We start from the raw sequence: 24071 nt of genomic DNA on the forward strand, positions 1-24071 counted from the left end.
CCGGTTAATGAATATTTCTACGATTTTTCAGCGTCATGTAACGTATACGACGTGAACTGCATTACCCAGAACACCGTCAGTTAAATTAAGACCACGATTTCGAGAAATGTGTTATAAGACAAATTCGTACTTCAGTATAGTGACCGACGACATTTAGAGCTAATATTGATGTAATTTGGACTAACGATTTACAGAAATAAGATGAATTACTGGAAAATATTAAATATAGGAGTTACTGTCCTGTTCGAGGTCCTCACTGAAAGAATTTTTTAACCTTGGCGTGTGGGAAATCCCTTAAAATACGGCACCGGTGGCAATCCTGGCTCGATGTGAACGATAAGGCCACCCGACACGTTTCTGCCCCTCCACCAGCAGGCACCTTCAGCTGTAGAGTGTACTTACAGGGAACGCGGGGTGCTGATCGACGAGGCCGAGAGCACGACCGAGTCCCGGCGCAGCGTCGTCACGACCGTGGCGCACGAGCTGGCGCACCAGTGGTTCGGGGACCTGGTGAGCCCCGACTTCTGGAACGTGGTGTGGCTCAACGAGGGCTTCGCCACCTACTGGGCGTACCACGCCGACCTGGTGAGTCGCAGCACACTGGCGTTCTCAGCGGGGCACACTCGTGCTCTCGAAGCGCCCAGCATCCGGCACACGCCGCTCTAGCGATTATTCGTTCCGTTTTGAAACGCACCCCTGTTACTTTTTGAACATTTTTGAACACATTCTAAGTTGGTTTACAAATGATTCGTAAGCTGATTTTTGAATCCGTGCATAGTGTAGGACTACGTGATGTTTCTGCCAGCGGAATCTCCATCGAATATAGAAATAAAAAAATTTCCCACAGGCAAAAGGGGACGGTGCTATACGTGCTGAGCTGTACAGGTATAAACCCGAACTGGTGAGTGCCAATTGCTGTTTGTTTGTGTGGTTAACTGGATGAACCAATGATCGGCGTTGTTATAATTACTAGCGAAATTCGTAGATGCAGACTACCAAAGTGGAAATAAACTACTAACGGGAATAACAGGTAAGAAAGATTACATATTAGTGTCCTCGGTGCATCCGAGAAAATGACGTTTTGACAGAAAAGTTTTGCCAGAACGCTACACCACAAAGAGCCAGTTGTACAGTCCCCGGTAGGAGCCGCTAAGTTCTATTCTTGGAATAGCGCCGAAAACGAATTGTACGAACAAGTGATAAAGTCTGACCGGAGGATAAACGCGGAGAATTAAACATGGATAGTGAAGTTAACCGGAGAAAAAGTTTAGAAAATGGGACGATAGTTACAGAGATAGTGGTGACAAGATTGTTCGTTAGAAGAAGGAAGAAAAAGAAACGGGGACATCACACAAATTATATGCAAGAAAATGACGAATCCAATTTTATGTAGAAATTTCTTGCTACTATTTATCGATCTCGTGCTTGAGAAACTGCAGCGTATGACTGAAATGTGAAACTATTTCCTAACATAAAGCTTTTTGCTTTTAGTTCTCCTAATAGGCATTTAATGTTGGTACTGCGTGAATTATATTCTGTCGTCTGATCTATGTAAATGAGGTACATAAAAGCGACCATTTGTGCCAAAACAGTCTCTTTTATTTGGCGTGAGTTACAGTTCCTTCAATAATACAAGGGCCTGTTTCGTTTTATGTAGCAGACAGTGACAAAATAGACATAATCAGATCGAGAAACCAAACCAGTCTTAGTACTCTTCTTATTTTTTCAATATTAGACAATGAAGATTTGATTTTTCGTGTAGCAAAACGATTGACGAATTTTGATGAAGTAATAGATTCTATCGCATAAAGGAAACCTGTAGTAAGATTAGAGAGAAAAAATGATGGGACCTAAGAATTGAAAAAATCTGTACTGTCTAGTTTGTCTCTCGTATTTACTGTATTTATCTTTCCTCTATTTAAATTTATGTTACACAAAAGAGAAAGTTATTAGCTAATAGACAATTAAGAGTGCAAGTTTTATGAAGATTTCTTATTCTCCCGGTTACAAATAATCCTACCCTTCATTAACTGTGAGCTTCTTTTAAGGGGGTAGGATGTCAAACCGGTCGACTGAGACCAGGAGAGGCACCGCAGGACATTTTAATTTCCACTCTGCTGAATATAGGTTTGATGGCTTCCATTACAAAATGTACATGTTTGAATTCACAGAGAGAAATACAGTGAGGTGCGATAAAGGAATCTGTGTCAAGAGACGTGGCACGACGCTTTCGCGCACTTAACACCAAGTAACAGGACTTACCTCTCTCCAATGTTTTAATAATGAAACTCTTCAGAAAGATGTGCGATACAAAATGAACATATTTTTGAAAAATCGATTTTTTTAACTTTTGATGTACTGTCTCAAATGTTCGAGCTGCCGGGGGGGTGGGGGGGGGGGGGGAGGCACTGTCAAGTTTTTGCCCCGGCTCGGGGGGAATATCGTATGGATCTGAGGCCGACTTATCTTATACGTGATGACGTGATGGATGAAGAAATATAGATGTGCTGAAAAAGGAAAAAGAAAATAGTGGAAGGCAAAGTAAGTGGGAGGAAGAAAAATAGTGATTGAAGGGCACTAAAATATGAGGGGCGCAGGTTGTGGAGAAAATGTTTCTCAGGGGTGTACTTTGTGAAATTATAGACCGTGTATTTATACGAGGTTTTATTAGAAATAACCTGAGTTAATGCCCGACTATTTCTCCCCAAAGGAACTCGTTTTATTTCCAGACTGTGGAGAATGTGATTCATCCAAGTCCCTGAATTTTGTAAATGAAGCACAATTCTGGCCCGCATCTCGTGGTCGTGCGGTAGCGTTCTCGCTTCCCACGCCCGGGTTCCCGGGTTCGATTCCCGGCGGGGTCAGGGATTTTCTCTGCCTCGTGATGGCTGGGTGTTGTGTGATGTCCTTAGGTTAGTTACGTTTAAGTAGTTCTAGGGCACTGATGACCATAGATGTTAAGTCCCATAGTGCTCAGAGCCATTTATGAAGCACAATTCTGTTACTAACCCTGTAAACAATATAAGATTTGACTAGAGATATGTTCCCATATCCCTGTAATCATCAACAACCAAGTTATTGTTCGCGGAAGTGTGGTGAATTTATTCGAAGTACAAGGTATGCCAACTCACTCCGAAAATAACTCTGCACACCCGTTGATAACACTTCCCTCGAAAAGGCGTACAAAATACATGCAACTGCAGCGGCATTAATTTAAAAGAAAGAGATAGTTTAAATAAACAAAAATACTTACAACTAATAGTGGATCAACAAAGTTACATTTACTACGTTTATATGCGACCCATCTTCTAGAAGACGAAAACCGAATTCAGAAGCCGTTTTCCGTTGTCGTGTTTACACGTTAAGGCCTAAAGCGGATCTGCTAGCCCAGTCAAATACGGCGTCTGGAAATCAGCTGTTCCAGTTTCTGATTTAGTTAGCACAATCGCTATTTCTTTTCAGTTAAATAGTAGAAGTAGACAGCTTCATACTCTGTGTAACATTTCTACTTCTCCTCCACAGCGCAAAAAGTCACTCCGTCCATATCAGCCGAAATTTTTTCTAACAAGTCGTAACCTGTCAGAGCAAGCACGTTTGAAAAACGGTTGTGCGTTTACATGGTAACGAAAATCTGTTGTGGATGTGGAAAACCAGCAGCTAGAAACGGCATTCCAGAATCGATTTTGGAGTTCAAATGGTTCAAATGGCTCTGAGAACTATGCGACTTAACTTCTAAGGTGATCAGTCGCCTAGAACTTAGAACTAATTAAACCTAACTAACCTAAGGACATCACACACATCCATTCCCGAGGCAGGATTCGAACCTGCGACCGTTGCGGTCCCTCGGCTCCAGACTGTAGCGCCCAGAACCGCACGGCCACTCCGGCCGGCGTGATTTTGGAGTGTTTACATAACTAATCACAGGTGGTACTGGGGAATTGGTTTAGGAAATCCGGTTTTGGGAGCCCATGAAAACATAGTGACTGAAAGTTAATAGTTCATTTTAAGCATTTTATTTACGCAGCAGAAATGTCCGTTGTTAGGGAGCCGTGGCGACGTGTTGAGATGGCGACTGTGGCTTGTAATGATGCAGACGAAGTTATCAAATCAGCTCGTTCTGTCGTAGTATGCTGGTGAAGTTTAACGGGCCACTGTTCGGACAGACGTAATTGTTGGTGATAAGCCACCGTTTTAACATGTACACGTTTATTACTTGTTATACACAACTAGTTATCATTTCAGCACTTCATACACTATTCGTGATAATTTCCGACTGCAATGTAAATGTTCGTCGCGTTTATATATGACTATCGGAATCGCATATTCACGGTCAGTGAAACTTCTTTGCGCCTAATCCACAATTGTAATTACGTTCACCGTGAGAGTTACGACTTCATATTCTCGGCAGTTCCGTAAGACGAATACAACAGTTTTACGGTGCCTTGGCTCTCGCCGTAGGCTAAATGTAGAAACGGTTACACTGACACGGTAGCAATGTCTACTCACGTAAGCATTGTCAGTACCAGTTGAGAAACAGTCCATTAAGCAATATATTGTGCGATCTTTCTATTCATAACGATCACTACAACTTTGATCACGCACTGGGATGATAATCCCAATCGTCAGTTGTCAAGTTCCACGATTCACCTTCTCGGCAAGTTTTTGCATCTCAAATCAACACTCGCCATATTGTCACGTAAGCACTGACTGACTAATATAGCTGCTCCACTGTTACTTTCGACATTATTTCATGTCTACGATTTACATAGCTGTTCTTCATACGGCAGTTAATGTTAGAAATACAGATGAGAAAAACAAAAGAATTTAAAAGAAAGAAAACGTCTATCCATTAGAGAAAAAGAAAGAAACTACAGTTACGTTTTAGCATTATTTATAAACACTGCTATGCTATACCGTGAAAGATACTTGGTCTAAGAAAGCGAAAGAAATGACACAAGAAAAGGGGAAAAAATACTTATCACTAATAGCTATATCTTCACAAGGCGTATAAAAGGAAATAATTAGGCTTTTCAGACAGCTGGATTGAACAACAGTTCCATAAGCCCCTCCACTATCTGGTATGGAGATGCTTGTAAGTCGCTTCTAGATGGAGAAATTTCCATTATAGCATGCAAACCTGTGCAACGTAATTGCAAAGCCTAACTGAAGACACGATTTCTCAGGCCTCAGTGAGCACTCTTAACATGATGTAGCAGGGTAGACACCGACTGGGTCACCTTTTTATGTTTATGCGGATTATCGGTTTCGACGTCTGTTAAACGTCATCTTGAGATCCACATGCAGCTACTGGAGACAGCAGTTGATCGGCAGGGCAAAAATTCATTATTCATTTAAAATAGTTCTAACTGACGCTTAGTCCGCCATCTGCCTCTCTCCGTCTTTCAGTTTTATGGCTTTGCATTAACTGGCAATGACACAACGGAAGTAGAATCGTAATATTGCTGCAAGTTACTTGTGACTTTGGGGTGTGTGTTGTTACATGTTATGCAATTATCATACAAAAAAAGAAATACTGTGATGTCTGCCTGTATCCCTTATTCTGCCGCCTGATAACCTGCAGCTGGGGTGACGAAACCCGTTGGGGCGGCTGTGCCCGGACCTCCTCCTGCTTGGCGTAGTTCAGCAGCTCGACGTGCAGTGGACACAGCAAGTCTGCAACGCTGCCACTGTAGCCGTCCGTAACTGTGGAAGTCTTGCCAGTGCAGGATTGTGTGCACGAACTGACCCATCGACGTGCAATGGGATTCTTGTCAGACCACCTAGGTGGCCAAATCATTCGCCGGAACTGTCCAGAATGTTCTTCAAACCAATGGCGGATATTTGTGGTCTGGTGAAATACTGTATTGTCATCCATAAAAATTCCATCATTGTTTGGTAATATGAAGTCCACAAATGGTCTCCAAGTAGTCGAACATATCATTTCCAGTCACTGATCGGTTTATCTGGACCGAAGGACTCGACGCGGCCCACACCTTTATTAATTCGCAACCAGCTGGCACAGTGCCTCGTTCACAACTTGGGTCGACGGCTTCGTGGGGTCTGCGCCACACTCAACCCTACCGTCAGCTCTCACCAACCGAAATTGGGACTGATGTGACCAGGCCACGGTTTTCCGGTCTTCTAGTGTCACGAACTCAGGGGAGGCGTTCCAGGTGACACAGCGCTGCTAGCAAAGGCACTGTCTTCAGTCGTGTGCGTGCTGCCACAGCCCACTGACGCCACATTTCGCCGCACTGCTCTAACGGATACGTTCGTCGTAAGTCCGAAATTGATTTCTCCGGCTATTTCACGCAATCTTGCTTGTCTGTCACCACCGACAACTCTATGCAAACGCCGCTGCTCCCGGTCGTTAAGTGAAGGCCGTCGGCCACTGCATTGTCCGTGGTGAGAGGTAATGCCTGAAATTTAGTATTCTCGGTACACTCTTGACACTGTTTTTCTCGAAATATCGAATTCCATAAACATCGAGACGGAACGTCCCATGCGTCTAGCTCGAACTGCCATTCCGTTTTCAAAGTCTGTTAATTCCCTTCGTACGTCCGTAATCACGTGGGAAATCTCTGCACACGGATCACCTGAGTACAAAGGATGGCTGCGCCAAAGCTCTGCCCTTTTATACGTTGTATACGCGATACTGCCGCCGTTTATGTGAATATCGTTATCCCGAGACTTTTGTGAGCTCAATGTTAAAGTGAGAACAGTAATAAGCCCACCACACCACTACGGCACCGGTTAGCGTGGAGTAATGAGCATTAGAATGCTCAGAGTTCCATACTCAGCATACATCACTTCTGCCAACACTTAAACAACGCAGGGTGTCAGTTGACGGGACCCTACAGGGAAGGAGATTTGGCACGCCTGTTACCCGAGGTCATAAGAGTCGTGTGTCTAGTAGTGAACCTCGGACATCAACTACAGTTACGACCACTACAGCTTTGCACTGAGGAAGCTAGTATTTTGATGGGAGCACATCTCACTTAAATGATGATCTCTATTAGAATGAGACACCGGATGTTCCATTGTAATACAGTGAGAACAGGAGTGGACATTACGCCGTGCATTGAAGAAGTAAAGACGATTACGACGCCTGCAGTTCATTAATGACGACAATGCCTTCCTGCCCTGCCGAAGTATACTGTCTACTGCCGGCTGTTGACTGCAGCATCTTCCACTGTTCGGCATTCACAACAGTGGTGGACTTTCTATTGTGGCTGGAGGAGCACCACTGCAGCATCGACTGCTCTGTAGTCAGCACTCTGTCCTTTCGTGGGAGCTCGTACCGAATGGCGCCTGATAAAATGCGCTACTGTCAGGAATATGTTGTCTTGTCGAGGCACAATGAGAACTGGTGTGGGCCTAACACTTTGCCTCAAAGAACAATTGATGTAATGAATATTACACCATCCATAATTGTGTACTCGCAACAACACCTTTCTGCGAAGCTTGCAATTCTGTAGAAAGCAGGCTGACAACCCACTGGACGATCAAAAATTTGACAAACGGAATGACGCAATTTTAGAGACTTTACTGGTCTCGTACATATACGATTCGTATGTAAGGGGGAATTTAAAGTAGACTGGGGCGGGGGTGAGAATTTAGATCGAGGATGGCGGCGTGCCAGGGCAATCCGTGCAGTGGGGCGAACTGCTGTGCCGAGATGGCTCAGTGGCTACCACACCTGCCTAGTGAGTAGGAGACCCGGGTTCGATTCCGGGCCTCGGTACAAATTTTCGCTCCCACTTCAGTCTTTACACATAAAATCAAAAACTTGATGTACGAATGACAGTGGTAACAGTAAAATGCCTAAACCTGCGCAAAACTTAGCGGAATGTCCATTACAAAGGCCATATTTATATACCGATCGTTGTGTGCTTTCGTGGAGGGACGGATCGGGGACATAAGTCCTCGGCAATCTAAAACTGCATAGCGTAGTTGTTGTGTCGTAGATATACAGTGAGAACAGCAGTGTGACAAACACTACGCTTTGGACAGCACCTAGTCTAAGGGACGTTAAAATGCTCACATTTCATTATCTGCGCAACTGCCATTCCTCCTGGAATGTGTCGCCAGAAATACCACAGCAACGTCGAACGCTCGGTGTGTGACAGGTTGGTAGTCGACACAGTTGTGGATCTAGCACTGAGGCTTGAGGAACACTTAGTGGAACGAGAGATTTAGTGCTTGCAGATGTGTATAGACCACTCCATTCTTTTGCCCGGCCTAAATGCGAGCAAGATATCATCTGATAACTACAGCAGGGTAGAGAGATTGTTGTGCTGTTCGCTTATACAAAGGGCAGCATTGGTCCCAACACTGTGCCTCGGAGAACATCTCTGACAGTGCGCATTATAATGGCTATAGCTTTGTACTGACTGCACCGAAATTTCTCCAGGGAAGCATCATAGAGGGATGGCAGCTACGTGACCAGTTCCTGGCTGAAGAGTTTACGGGGGCCCTGGAATCTGACGCGGCAGCCGACACGCACCCGATGACCACAGAAGAAAACACCACGGCCCCCTTCGATGACATCACTTACAACAAAGGTATGTTTGTTTACCTGGATAATAGTGAGTGACATTTGAGTTTCTTATTTTTGAATATATGTCTCTCATTTGAATTAAACCAAACAGATGAGTGCGCTAGCATTTGAGATGAAGCGTTAGCCGAGGCAGAGAGAGACGCGCCTGCAGAACGGTTGAGGAACCATTCCAGCAACACAAACCGTGGAGAGGTTAAATCGCAGTGATCCCACAATAGTCTGAATCTAATTCGAAAATCAGTACAACTGGATCCAAACACCCAGGACTATCCCAGGCATTCACAGCTTGAGGAGAGAGAATGGGTTAGCATTCCTTTCTACATACTTGTCCACAGGTTAGTTCACTGTGGACTCTGGATACTCTCCACTTCTTTTCTCTCATTCACTGAGCCTCTATTGAAACATCCTGCCTTTTCTGTCTGTCTCTTTTAACCTTACTTCCTTTCTACAATACTCTGTGTTGATGAGGGGATGAGAGACCTGTATGGCTTCATACTTAATGTGCTAAACAATCAGTGACACAGTGTGGTCATCAGCAGAGGCCAGTCTGCCGCACTTTCCCTCGATCGGAACATGAGTCTCTGAAAGAACTGAAAGCGTTTGTGTAACGCTGTAAGTGTGATTTTTTGGTAAATAAAGCAATAAATATCGCCTTCACATGATAAAAATGTTACATTTCATGAATTAACGTCGTTATTTCAACACTACTAGCCCATCTCTCTTGCCGTGTCAATATTGTCACTAGTCTTACAGTTCTGATACACTACTGGCCTTTAAAATTGCTGCACCACGAAGATGACGTGCTACAGACACGAAATTTAACCGACAGGAAGAAGATGCTATGATATGCAAATGATTAGCTTTCCAGAGCATTCACACTAGGTTGGCGCCGGTGGCGACACCTACAACGTGCTGACATGAGGAAAGTTTCCAACCGATTTCTCATACACATCATACACAAACAGCAGTTGACCGGCGCTGCCTGGTGAAACGTTGTTGTGATGCCTCGTGTAAGGAGGAGAAATGCGTACCATCACGTCTCCGACTTTGATAAAGGTCGGATTGTAGCCCATTGCGGTTGAAGTTTATCGTATCGAGACATTGTTGCTCACGTTAGTCGAGATCCAATGACTGTTAGCAGAATATGGAATCGGTGGGTTCAGGAGGGTAATACGGAACGCCGTGCTGGATCCCAACGGCCTCGTATCAGCAGTCGAGATGACAGGCATCTTATCCGCACGGCTGTAACGGATCGTGCAGCCACGTCTCGATCCCTGAGTCAACAGATGAGGACGTTTGCAAGACAACAACCATCTGCACGAACAGTTCGACGACGTATGCAGCAGCTTAGACTATCAGCTCGGAGACCATGGCTGCGGTTACCCTTGACGCTGCATCACAGACAGGAGCGACTGCGATGGTGTACTCAACGGCGAATCTGGGTGCACGAATGACAAAACGTCATTTTTTCGGATGAATCCAGGTTCTGTTTACAGCATCACGATGGTCGCATCCGTGTTTGGCGATATCGCGGTGAACGCACATTGGAAGCGTGTATTCGTCATTGCCATACTGGCGCATCACCTGGGGTGATGGTATGGGGTGCCATTCGTTACACGTCTCTGTGGTGTCACCGCCAGACACCACACTTGCTAGGTGGTAGCCTTTAAATCGGCCGCGGTCCGGTAGTATACGTCGGACCCGCGTGTCGCCACTATCAGTGATTGCAGACCGAGCGCCGCCACACGGCAGGTCTACAGAGACTTACTAGCACTCGCCCCAGTTGTACAGCCGACTTAGCTAGCGATGGTTCACTGACAAATTACGCTCTCATTCGCCGAGACGATAGTTAGCATAGCCTTCAGCTACGTCATTTGCTACGACCTAGCAAGGCGCCATTATCAATTGCTATTTATCTTGTGATGCATGTACCGTCAGACCGATGTTCACCAATTATGGATTAAAGTTAAGTATTCCAGCAGCTACGTACTTTTCTTGCTAGTATAACTCCTTTAACTCTTCCAGACCTCACACCAGCCTGCGTGAGCTTAAACGCGTGTCTTTCGACTACCCGTCACTGTGGATTGGCTGTCTTGCCAGTCCACAACAGTCTCGGTCACCTCTTGTTCGCACTGACGGCACTTTGAACAGTGGACGTTACATTTCAAAAAAATGGTTCAAATGGCTCTGAGCACTAAGGGACTTAAGATCTGAGGTCATTAGTCCCCTAGAACTTAGAACTACTTAAACCTAACTAACCTAAGGACATCACACACATCCATGCTCGAGGCAGGATTCGAACCTGCGACCGTAGCGGTCGCGCGGTTTCAGACTGAAGCGCCTAGAACCGCTCGGCCACACCGGACGGCGTTACATTTCACATGTGTTACGACCCGTGGCTCTACCCTTCATTTGATCCCTGCGAAACCCTACATTTCAGCAGGATAATGGTTCAAATGGCTCTGAGCACTACAGGACTTAACTGCTGAGGTCATCAGTCCCCTAGAACTTAGAACTACTTAAACATAACTAAGCTACGGACATCACACACATCCATGCCAGAGGCAGGGTTCGAACCTGCGACCGTAGCGGTCGCGCGGTTCCAAGCAGGTCCTGTACGGGCCTTTCTGAATACAGAAAATGTTCGGCTGCTGCCCTTGCCAGCACGTTCTCCAGATCTCTCGCCAATTGAAAACGTCTAGTCAATGGTGGCGGAGCAACTGGCTCGTCACAATACGCCAGTCACTACTCTTGATGAACTGTGGTATCGTGTTGAAGCTGCATGGGCAGCTGTACCTGTACACGCCATCCAAGCTCTGACTCAATGCCCAGGCGTATCAAGGCCGTTAGTATGGCCAGAGGTGGTTGTTCTGGGTACTGATTTTTGAGGATCTATGCACCCAAATTGCGTGAAAATGTAATCAAATGTCAGTTGTAGTAGAATATATTTGTCCAATGAATACCCGTTTATCATCTGCATTTCTTCTTAGTATAGCAATTTTAATGGCCAGTAGTGTAATTACTAGTGTTATTTGTTGTACAATGATGACTATTGGCGAGATGTTAATTGTAATATTTACGTAATTACATAGCAATCGAGTACAGTGATACGTGGGCGCACATCGTGTTCGATACGCCGCAAGCGACATCTTTGGGTTGCACAGCGCCCCTTTTGCAGCGTGTGGCTGTGCATCTGCGCGACGCTTTCTCGGATGCCGGACGAGTCTATGACGAAACACGCTGCTCTTCCTGTCTCACGTCCGATACGAGTCCCATACTAACGAGCAATATTCAAGAATTGGTGAAATGAGTGTATTGCTATCTGCCTTTTTTGTGGGTGGACTACACATCCTGAGAATTCTTCCGGCGAATCTCACCGGGGCGTCAGCGCCACCTGCAATTAGTTCCATGTGGTCCGTGTACACCAAAATATGTAATGCGCGCAACTGCTCCCGGTAATTGCTCTGCAACTGTGTAATCATCCGGTAACCGGTTTTTCTGCCTATTCGTGCGCAATGTGTTGCGTTTGTTTAATCTTGGATAAATTTCGCATCCGTGCATCAAGCGTAGATCCTCTGCAGGTGTTGGTGTGTTTCGCTATAGATTTCAACCGTCGTGACGTCTCTGTATAGAACAGCGTCGTACGCGAAAAAACTCGTAGAATTTCCGACGTTATTTACAAGGTCATTTATACGCTCTAAGACAAATAGAAACGACCTGTCATGAAGGAATTATGTGAATGGGACGGATATGGGGAGATGTGATGTACGTGTGCAGACAACCAATTTATTATAATTTCAGAAAAATTAGATCCTTTTTCAAGAAAAAGAGCTTCACAAATAGAACAAGTCCCTGATGCACTGGCCCTTATGCAAACACTTATTCGGCCTGACTCTGATTGATAGAGTTCTCGGATGTCCTCCTGAGGGACATCGGTCCAAACCCTATTGGAGCGTTACATCCTCAGAAGCCCGAGACGTAATGCACCGTATGTTCCAATTGGGGAGAGATCTGGTGACCTTCCTGGCACGAAGACAAGCAGTAGAAACTCTCGCCGTGTGCACACGGGCGTTGTTTTGCTGAAATGTGAGCCCAAGATGGCTGGATTATGATGGGCAACAAAACGGATTGTAGAATTACGACAACATACAGCTGTACTGGAAGGGTGCTGCGGATGACTCCGGACCATTATTCCTGGCTGTCAAGTCGTATCGCGGGCGACAATAGTGTTGGCATCACACCACAGTCCAGGACGTCTCCAGACACGTCTTCGTGACACCCCCCCCCCCCCCCCCGCACAGTGGTGGAGTACCTTCTCGACTGTCGTCCGCCGTGAGGCCCGACAACCAGGAGACGACCTGAGGCGCCGATTGTTTTCGTAGCAGGACCCCCTCGGTTGTCATCCGGCACCCTAGAGGGTATATCGACGATATTCTGCGCCCGGGTTTGTTGCCCTTCACAGCGAATCATCCTGGGCTTACATTTTAGCAAGATAATGCCCCTGCATACAGCGAGAGTTTTCACTGCTTGTCTTCGTGCTGTACAAACCATGTTTTGGCTAGCGAGGTCTCCGAATGTTTCGGCAGTCGACAAGATTTGGAGCATTATGGGCAGGACCCTCCAACCAGAGTCAGGGTTGGACAGATTATCCGTGACGGTCACAGTCGACAGCTCTGTCAATCAGTGCCATCCGAACTGCTTGCACGGAGCAACGTATTATTGACTGGCTCAGCTTGCGAATCTCTTTCCCTTGAAAAATCACCCCATTTCCTCGAAAGAGTTGTAATCTGTTTCTCCGCACATGATCTTCACATCCACCATATACTGTGAAAAGTAATTAATGGTCCTGTAACGCTCCCTTTGGGTACGTGCGAAGTTAGTTTTACATATGAAGATTTGTCTCTATTAACAATGACAGGCCGCGTTGTGTTTTTGAGGAACTCTTCTATCCAGCCGCACAGCTCGTATTTTGTCGGTCAGAACGCAGTTCGGAACCGTATCGCACTGTTCCTCGAGACCAGGGGGCGCACGCAGCGCAGCGCCGCACCTGCCGCCTGCCGCCTCCTCAGCACAACTCTGCAACACGAACGTCGTATGCGGAATCCGTGTCGATTCCTACAAATGAGACTCTCACTCTCCAAAAGTGCGTAACTCTGCAACGTACTGTCGACGGCGATATAGGCCTACAGTTTGGTGCATCTGTTCGACGTACCTTCTTAAGAGCGGGAATGACCTACGCCTTTTCCTACGATCGGGAACACTTTGCTCCCAGCAGGGACCTGCGGTACGGTGCTGCTAGAACACTCTGGTATCCCATCAGGTCAGGCGGCCTCTCCTCTGTCAATCCATTTCAGTTGCTTTTCTATCCCTGGGTCACCTGTTTCGATGTCTGTGATTTTGACGTTCGTCTGACGATTTAAAGGGCGAGCCACAATCTTACTCAGTGAAATAATTTTGGAAAAACAAATTTAGTAGCTGCACATAACCATCTCCAGTTGAGTTGGACCAGAGGAGCCAGTCTGTTACATGTAAACGCAGCCCACGCTATTTTGGAGCCTGGAGCCACGACCAACTTGCGCAGTGCCTTGACATTTTGGGTCAGTGGCTTCGTGGGGTCCTGTAGGGTCCAACTGGCACGGTCACGAACGCAGCAGAGATGCTGCAGGATATGCTGTCCTGTTAGCAGACACAGTCGCGTCGCTCGTCTGTTGCCCTAACCCATTAACGCCAAATTTCACAGCACTGTCCTAACGAACATGTCCGTCGAACGTCCTACACTGATTTCTGCGGTTATTCCGCCAATGTGGCTTGTCTGTTGACACCGACGACTATACGCAGACGGCACCGGTCTTAGTCGTTAAGTGAAGGACTCGGCCACTCCGTTGCCCACGGTAAGAGCGAATGCCCGAAATTAGGTATTCTGACACAGCGGATCTCGGAAAAATTGAATTCCTTAATGATTTCCGAAATGCCTGTAACTTCAACTACCAATTTGCGTTCAAAGTCTGTTAAGTCCCGTTGTGCGACCGTAATCGCGTGGAAAACCTTTTCACACGAATCACCAGAGTACAAATGAGAGTTTTGGCAAGGCACTGTCGTTTTATACCTGATATATGCAATACTACTGCCATCTGCAAATGGCTATCCTAGGACTTTTGTCACCTGAGTGTACTCAGCTAGTTATTTACGCTACAGTGGCCGTACGGCTTTTTCATCTACTAAGTGGTATCAAACTTGGATAATAATTTTTTCGCTATTCTGATTTCTGCTACTCCTAATTACGTTTATCTGTTTCCTCAGCCCACAGACCTCACTCGTCACGTGGTTAGCACATCGCTGCCCTGTCGGTCTCAGTTTTAGTGACCGGATACGCTGCTTCTCGGGCGGGCTCGCGAGGGCCGGGTGCGGGCCGCCCGCTGCCGGTGCGGCACTTGGCAGGCCCGGACCGCCGACCGCCCCCGGCAACGCCTTACTCTGCCGGTGTGACCTCTGTGGCCTCCTTCCATCTAAGTTACTGAGGATTTCGAACAACTTGTGCCACTTTACATCACAGAAGGCTGTTCCTAGATCAAATAATTCTGTGGAAGTGGGAAGATTTTTGTCTATGAAACATACAAAGTTGTTCAGCTTCCATTGGCGATCCTACACTGAAGATAACATGCAACCTGCTCCCTAATTAGAAATCCTCAATCCAGTCCCAAATTTCGATATATACACCACAAGATCCTACCATCGTTAGTGAACATTGATGCTTTAGAGAGTTAAATACTTTTTGGGAGTCGGTAAACAGTGCAGCTACCTCGTTGCCACGATTCGTGTCTCTCAGGCTGTCGTGTTGATAGGTTTATACGTGACCGATTGTAGTCGGAATCCCTGCTAGTGATAGTACACACATCAATAAAAGCTTTGCATCACCCCGGTTCCCAGAACTCCTGAAGGTAGACATCGATATGGATTTCGTATCACAGACATGGTCCCTTTGACTGTCTGATGTCACTAAACCCACCCAAAGATGTAAACAATCAAGCACGAGCAGCTCCTATTACACGGAGGGGATTTGACAGCCGATCTGTTCCAGTCATCCCACAAGGAAATACAGCTCGTGTTGTCTGTAGTTCGACCGTGCCTAGAGGGTCAATACCGCGGTTCGATCGCTTCCACATTGATACCTTGTGCCAGGAAGGGCTCTCAACAAGGGAAGTGTCCAGTGAACCAAAGTGAAGTTGTTTGGACATGGAAGAGATACAGAGAGTGAGGAACTGTCGATAACATGCCTCGATCAGGCCACACAAGGGCTACTACTGCAGTGGATGACCATTACATACGGATTATGGGTCGAGGGAACCCTGACAGCAACGCCACCAAGTTGAATAATGCTTTTCGTGCTGCCACAGGACGTCGTGTTACAACTGTGCGCAATAGGCTGCATGATGCGCAGCTTGGCGAGGTCCATCTTTGCAACCGAGAGGTCAAGCAGCGCGGTACAGATGGGCCGAACAACATGCCGAATGGACCAAGAAAATGGTTCAAATGGCTCTGAGCACTATGGGACTCAACTGCTGTGGTCATTAGTCCCCTAGAACTTAGAACTACTTAAACCTAACTAACCTAAGGACATCACACACATCCATGCCCGAGGCAGGATTCGAACCTGCGACCGTAGCAGTCGCACGGTTCCGGACTGCGTGTCTAGAACCGCGAGACCACCGCGGCCGGCCCGAATGGACCGCTCAGGATTGGCATCACGTTCTCTTTATCAATGAGTGTCGCATATGCCTTCAACCACACAATCGTCGGAGACGTGTTTGGAGGCAACCCGGTCAGGCTGAACGCCTTAGACACACTGTCCAGCGAGTGCAGCAAGGTGGAGGTTCGCTGCTGTTTTGGGGTGGGATTATGTGGGGCCGACGTACGCCGCTGGTGGTCATGGAAGGCGCCGTAAAGGCTGTACGACAGTGCAACCATATCGGCAGCATATTGGCGAGGCATTCATCTTCATGGACGACAATTCGCGCCATCGTGCTCATCTTGTGAATGACTTCCTTCAGAATAACGACATCACTCGACTACAGTGGTCAGCATGTTCTCCAGACATGAACCCTATCGACATGCTTGGGATAGATTGAAAAGGGCTGTTTATGGACGACGTGACCCACCAACCACTCTGAGGGGTCTACGCCGAATCGCTGTTGAGGAGTGGGACAATCTGGACCGACAGTGCCTTGATGAACTTGTGGATAGTATGCCACGTCGAGCACAGGCATGCATCAGTGCAAGAGGAGACGCTACTGGGTACTAGAAGTACCGGTGTGTACAGGAATCTGGACCACTACCTCTAAAGGTCTCGCCGTATGATGGTGCAACATGCAATATGTGGTTTTGATGAGCAATAAAAAGGACGGAAATGATGTTTATGTTGATCTCTATTCCAATTTTCTCTACACGTTCCAGAACTCTCAGAACCGAGGTGCTAAAAAACTTTTTTTGATGTGTGTGTAAGAGGCGATCAAAAAGATTCCGTTTGAGGTCGTTGCTACAGTATACACGAAAGTAGCGCGACTCCGATGTAGGTATACAAGCACAGATCTGTAGGAATGGGATTAGTGTGACATTTGTATCTTTCCGACGTTCGTGTGATAGATGCATAAATGTAAAATATGGCGACTTTGTTACCAAATGCGTCGAAACAAAAAAATGGTTCAAATGGCTCTGAGCACTATGGGACTCAACTGCTGAGGTCATTAGTCCCCTAGAACTTAGAACTAGTTAAACCTAACTAACCTAAGGACATCACAAACATCCATGCCCGAGGCAGGATTCGAACCTGCGACCGTAGGGGTCTTGCGGTTCCAGACTGCAGCGCCTTTAACAACACGGCCACTTCGGCCGGCTGCGTCGAAACAGCAGTAGTGTGCTGTTATTGTTTTCTCGGGTGCCGCACGATGAACACCGGCAGACATCCGTCGGAGAATGAAGAATGCGAATGGGGTAGTATGTCCGTCGAAAACGATCTTGTGGAGTGCTGCGCCAAGTTCCGCGCTGGTCGCAATTCGACACGAGGCGCCGGTCGGTCTGGGAGAATTAAGCGGCGCCACTCGATCGTCAGCCGTATAGTGCCGGTCTCTCCGGCACGCGATTATCACGCCTTCGGTCCCTTAAAGAGGCCCAGAAGGGTCGACGATTCCCGCCGGACGGGGACGTGCAGCAGGAGGCTGTGTCTTGCCGAAATGGTGCGTCGCTGGGACCATTGCGTCAATGCTCACGTGAAGCGCGTCGTTTGCTGCGGTTCCTGTTTTTCCCTCGGTTTACTCCTGTTTGGAGTTTCCGCGCTGTGGAGCCTCCGCTAGGGCGGCCGCTGTGTGCCGTGCCCAGGGCGGAGGAGGCGGTTGAGGCGAGTGTGTGGCCCTGGACGACCGTTCTGCAGCGGGACGCTCGCTCCCTCTATGCTTAGTCTGCATGGGCCAAAAAACCCGGGGCGTGAGGACACGAGAGGCCGTAAATCTGTGGACAACGTTCGGTTTCCGTTCGTAGGCTGGGGAAGCTAAGAAGTCCGTCTGCGGCTGCCAATAATCTCTGTCGGGGCCAATCTCCAGGTGTTGTGGGAGCTATTAATAACTGTGTGGCAACGTTTCTCTGCTTTGAGTTTGTGGTCGGAAACTGCCTTGCGTGTGTGTTACTGGCCCCTTGCACGATGGTGCATTTGTACGCCATACTGACTTAAGGCGCGAGTCGTAAAGAAGCACAAAAGGAAAAATTTTTTGGCTGTGGACCTTCTGCAAACTTTAGTTTTCCTATGGACGGCGTAGGTGACTGTTTGGATAAGCACGTTGCAAAATGTTAAATAACCTTGTACTGTCTGGTGGAGAGAGATAACAGATATTGTCGAACATTAACACAATCTCACATTTCAGACATCCACAAAATTAATTGGCTCTGTTTTAGTATGTAGGCATATATAACTCTAGTCGTTATTGTGCATATATTCTTGTGTTAAGGAGTTTAGTCCCTGTGGCATTTAAGTGCTCTATTTAATTCTATTTAAAGTAGTGCTGGAGTTTCTATTTGGTAATCCGCCTAGCCACGACTGATGTCGGTTGGTCGGTCTGTCTGAAATGTTGGGCCTATTGGGTAGAGACCGTTGTTGACTTGCTCTCCTAAGCTGCCAAGTGCCGTATTGATACTACGGCGGTACTTCTAATCGAATCTCATTTGCACAAGTTATCAGTTCCAGGGAGCACAAATAAAGCTACCTTTGCCTCTGCAATTTTCGTCCGCTGGCCGGCAAGCTTCGGTTAATGATTAAAAATCGTCAACTGGTCTTCGTCCAACCTAGTGCCCCTCAATGTTCCAGGAGAATGAAATACGAGGTTAATTATCTACTCCGCCGTTATGCCCAAGAAAGGCGAATTAGAGTAGTCCTGGACAACCTAAGTATTGTAAACTATTGAGATAGTTCTAGGCTTGGAGAAATTCCTGTTTGGTAAAATTTAGCCTTCTGCGTCGGTAATCCGGCGTATTCCACGATCCGACATTGTTATAGAACTGAAAGATTTGGTTTTGATAAATTTGCTGAGACGTGACTTACTTATTTGCTATTGATGTTAATTGCTTTAAATGAATCTAATATAATTTGTGGTTATAATTCTTAATGAGTGACCGTCCTTAATGGTATAACATTTAATGTACGTCTGATTGTCCCCTATGTCACCTACTGACTTCATTCAGAGACTGAAAAGGTAATCCTCGCTCAAGTTTATGGGACTTTATTAACCGCTCAACTATATTGTTTATGGTCTTAAAATGTTTGTTAAAAAGGACTAGTTTTAGATTCCTATTGTTTATTAATTAATTCTTAAGTTATATATCAAATATTACGAGTGCAAATATTCTTTCATTGTTACACCTGCTGGTTCTGTGGTTCACGCTGAAGGGTGTGACAATAAATGCAAAATCTAAAGTGAAGCGTCGGGGCGAATTTCTCCTTTCCCTAATCATTACCGTAGCGAACTGATTTTTTGCCGCTTGTTATTGAAACTGGTTGAGAGAATAGTTTGATCGAGCCCATAGAAAGAGTATATCATCACTTCGATTTTGCCTTATTGGCATCCCGATTCTGGACTGTAGGGCCTTCTGGCGGAAACATTTTAATCGCCGTTTATATCACAAGTCACGCAATGGAGAGTAGCAACCAGAGAGCCCTGTGTAATGAGGAATCGACCACCAGATGTCACCAGAGGCGGACCAGCCAGTATAAAAGGGGGAGGGGGGCCTCGGCGACTTGGAACGGCGTCCGGTCACTGGATGTCACCCGAGTAACAACACCGCCGGGACAATTAAAATTGTCTAAAGCCTCACAGGTGGAACTGGAAGCACAGCTGAACGGCGACCAGGCACCCGGGCACCCGCCCACGGCCCACTTGCCGACAAACAGGGCCGTCGCGTGAAGTCAGCGGAAGGAACCGACCGTGACTTCCAAAACGCTACTGGCAGTCCAGCCAACAAAATGACTGCTGGCGGAGAATTAAAAGTAATGGCGGACAACGGCCGAGGACCTCTTCGTGAGCCACACATCTCTGTGGTCAATACTGACGACACCTGAGACACTGGATGACCGGAAACGAGTCATTTGTAGTGATGAATGACGCTGTGCTCTGTGGCTGTGCGTTTCGGTTTGGCGAATGCCTGCAAAACCTTACCTCGCGTCTTGTGTGGTGCCAATACTGAAATACGGAGGACTTTATGAAATTTTTTACTTAATAGTGGACTGTCAACAGTTAGAAACAGTATCGTAGCCAAAAACGTTAGTTTTGCAAGGGTTTTCGGAAATTCCTGTTACAATCTTCTACGATATACATTAAAAGCGTAGCCGTAAGGTGTATAACGGAATGCCGGACTGGGTGGCCAGCCATGATTTTCCCCTTATCGCGGGCTGTTGCCTCACTGTCGGGCTATTCCAGAACGCCTCGCGGCCAGACCCATGCGTCTACAACCTGTATTCGTACATCCATTGTGTATATTCCGGCACAGGTGAGACATTTTACTTGAAAGTCGCTTGCCTGGAGTCGGCGGATAAATACGACACCGTTTCCGTACTATGACGGTTTCAGTTCATCCACTTCTGCTTGAGGAACTGAATTAGGCGCGACGCAGTGCAGTTATTAGGTAACAATCAGAAAGGAAACATAACTAAACATCTATTTATCACCTACGCACTTTTGTTCGCATTAACACTTAAACATTACTTTCTATACGAACAGTGTATTGGGTTCTTATTTGTTCTGCAATATTGTAAACACGTAATGTTTAAGAGTTAATACAAACAAATGTGCTTCAGCGATAAATGAATGTCTCGTTATGCTTCCTTCGGAATTATTGCCTAGTAACGGTAGTGTGTCACGCCTAATTCAATTCCTCAGGCAGAAGTGTATGAGTTATACGTCTGAATTGAAACCGCCGTAGCCGGCCGTTGTGGCCGAGCGGTTCTAGGCGCTTCAGTCCGGAACCGCGCGACTGGTACGGTCGCAGGTTCGAATCCTGCCTCGGGCATGAATGTGTGCAATGTCCTTAGGTTAGTTAGGTTTAAGTAGTTCTAAGTTCTAGGGGACTGATGACCTCCGATGTTACGTCCCACAGTGCTCAGAGCCTTTTTTTTTTTAAACCGCCGTAGAACAGAAGCGGTACGTTTCCGGACGTGTGTTTGCATTCAAGCTATTATATACTCGTCGCTCTCTACAAGTCTTTTGCTTGCAAAGGAATTTCATAGTACCCTGTATATTACGATACTGTTTGTAACTGTTGATGACCTGCTACAAATATTTTCATAAATATGCACATCTCTTTGTAGATCCGTCTCAAGATAATCATAACGCCCTTTGTAGATCAGTGTCAAGATGATCATAACGACTGAAAGCGGTAAATGAATAAAAAAAAAAAAATAACAGTGATCCGAGACTTGGAACTAAATCCGTGTCCGGACATCCTGCTTTAGGTTTTCCGTGCTTTCTCTAAATCACTTCAGGCAAATGTCGGCACGATTCCTTCGAAAGGACAAGGCCGCTTTGCTTCTCCACGCTTCCCTAATCCGAGTCCGTGTTCCGTCTCTAATGACCTCGATGTCGACAGAGCGTTAATCACTAATGTCCTCTTACGATCGGAGACTGTTGTATTTACAGAATTTAGTAGCAGTGGATCGCTGTCACCTTCACAGTCACTATGTCACTCCACATCAAAATAACGGAGAAGGTAGTGTTATAGAATGCGAGCGGTTTTGGTGTTCAGGGCGCAGTCCACTTATGGAGCTAAGAAAACGCTGAGAGCGACAGAAGAAGTGTACAAATTTTCAGCGTTCTGTGTTGTGTGCGGTAGAGGAACAGTCCCGAGGCGATGGACGTCAGTGTCAAGACGGAAACGCAGCGCCCGTGAGGCAGCGGTTTGTTGACAGTAACGTTCCCCTCGTGGACTCGCCTGCGCGGATTGCCGACACCGACACGAATCCAGCGTAGCACTGGCGGAAACTGCGACACCGTCGACCTGGCTCCACAGCTACGTGTCCGGGTCACTACTGCCTACGATGTCGAGTCCTACACCTCGGTCACAGTATCTCTAGCAGATTTCGAGCAGTCATAGAGGCAAAGAATTGACGCTCCTCATATTAATCTATAGGACAGTAAAACGAGGGAAATTTTCAAAGTCGCAGAGCGAAGCATTGCGAGAACGTGGACACGAGGCGGCCGTAATGAAAACATTTCGCCGCCGAGACTGGGTCAGGGCAAAACAAAATACTGCCGTTTCGGGAGAGCAGGGCACGAGAGTCTAGCAGAAAGCGGCGGCTCAGATCGAGCACACGGCGTCACGTCGGAAAGAGAGGCTAAGGCGAATGCAACGAAGGGTACCGAGAGCTTTTACGAAACAGTTCTGTACCACAGGAAAGTCACGAGGCGAGCACGGCTGAAAGGAAAACCGACGCTACCTCCGTAATAGCTCGCCTTACGTGGTCATTACGAATGACGTTCGGTAAAGAATAGCCTCTACTTCGCTGCACAAATACCGATGCAGTTTAGCTCGTGAGGCAGCCGGTGGGACGGATCGGTGGCCTACGTGACGTTCACACTCGGTTCCTCGACTGCAGCGAAGTGACGTCTGGCACGAGTCTGGTGTAGATTTCCTGCACGGTACAGACAACAGCCGCTACTGGGAGACGTGGCTGCCTCGCCATAATCACCAGTCGCGGAGTCGGACACCGCGGTGTGCCCCTCTCTCAGGTGGCGGGACCTGGAGGTCTTTGCTCCCCGCCAGGATCAGGACACCACATTCCTGACGTTATAGTGGACTGAATAGAGGCAGCCTGGACTGGAGGCCAACTCGACGGGTGCACGGCACCTGCGATGGCGGTACGGCGGATGACGAGAAAAGGCGGTGAGCGAGGGAGGGCAGAGCAGGCCCCACAGCCCACAGCCCACAGCCCACAGCCCACAGCTCGCTGCGCACTGCCGGCGACCACTGGCCGCTGCAGGCCTTCCGAGGGAAACCGGCGAGGGGCGAGTGCCTCCTCTCACAGAACCAACTTCACTCGAGCCCTCCCAATACTCGCCTCTTGCACTGCAGATGTACAGATGCAGAATGTCGTGTGTGAAGCTGTCGAGATCTTCTACATCGTAGCGAACCGTCGCAAATGCGTTACAGTAGACAATTATAACTAACTTTCATTTCATATTTTTCAGGAGGCTCCATCTTGCGCATGTTCAGCAATTGGCTCGGTGAGGACGTGTTCTACGAAAGGCTCAACGAGTATCTTATTTCTCAGTAAGTGTCAGCTACACAGATATTTAAAACTCTGCGCATACTTGACTGCTATCCAGTGGATTAGTACCATCAAAATAACATTTAACTGTAGTGGTCGGGGGATAGCAGCTTTATGAAGGTGCAGTACCTATTTATGTTTATGTTTATGCTCTTCAGGGGTATGCTGCCGGATACGATCGTCTTCACTAGACGATATTTCGGCGATGCATCTGGCCGCTATCTGCAGGTGGGCTGCTGGATAGAGTAGGGAAGGTGTATATTTTGTTTATTTTGGAACAATTTATTTAGCGATGGAGTATATTTATCACACTGATACAAGACACGTGCTCGCGGTCTTGCCACAGACCTGTAAACTACTCCTGAATAACGCTCTGAAGACACGCCAACAGCCCCTACTTTACCAAAATAATTTCACTTCAGACGTGCAGACTTGTCCTAAATAATGCAGTATACAGATGTGCAGACACGAAGTCAACTCGTAAGCTGCCCAAATAAAACGTAGTGCAGCCTACAGACCTGCTCACAAAATAATGCAGCAGACACCGTCTACCGCCCCCTGTCCAGTAGACCACACAGGAGGCTACCGGCAACCCCGCAAAGTGACACAGCCGTCAGCTGTCGTACCGCACGGCAATGCCCGCACCAGTGAGGTGGCTACGTCCATTTCGTACTCGACACCTGAGAAACTGCTCTCAGAATACGTGCCCGC

The 24071-nt window shown here is 47.1% G+C and overlaps 1 protein-coding gene across 1 annotated transcript in view; it reads left to right on the plus strand.

The window, feature by feature from the left end:
- The window catches only part of LOC124712491 (aminopeptidase N-like), a 141914-nt gene that overhangs the window by 54528 nt on the left and 63315 nt on the right, over positions 1-24071 (plus strand). The window contains exons 5-7 of the mRNA XM_047242786.1: positions 405-585; positions 8414-8564; positions 23281-23362. Coding sequence (XP_047098742.1) covers positions 405-585; positions 8414-8564; positions 23281-23362 — 414 coding nt within the window. The remainder of the gene's footprint in view (positions 1-404; positions 586-8413; positions 8565-23280; positions 23363-24071) is intronic.

The sequence above is a fragment of the Schistocerca piceifrons genome, chromosome 8, assembly GCF_021461385.2.
Source record: "Schistocerca piceifrons isolate TAMUIC-IGC-003096 chromosome 8, iqSchPice1.1, whole genome shotgun sequence".
NCBI lineage: Eukaryota > Metazoa > Arthropoda > Insecta > Orthoptera > Acrididae > Schistocerca > Schistocerca piceifrons.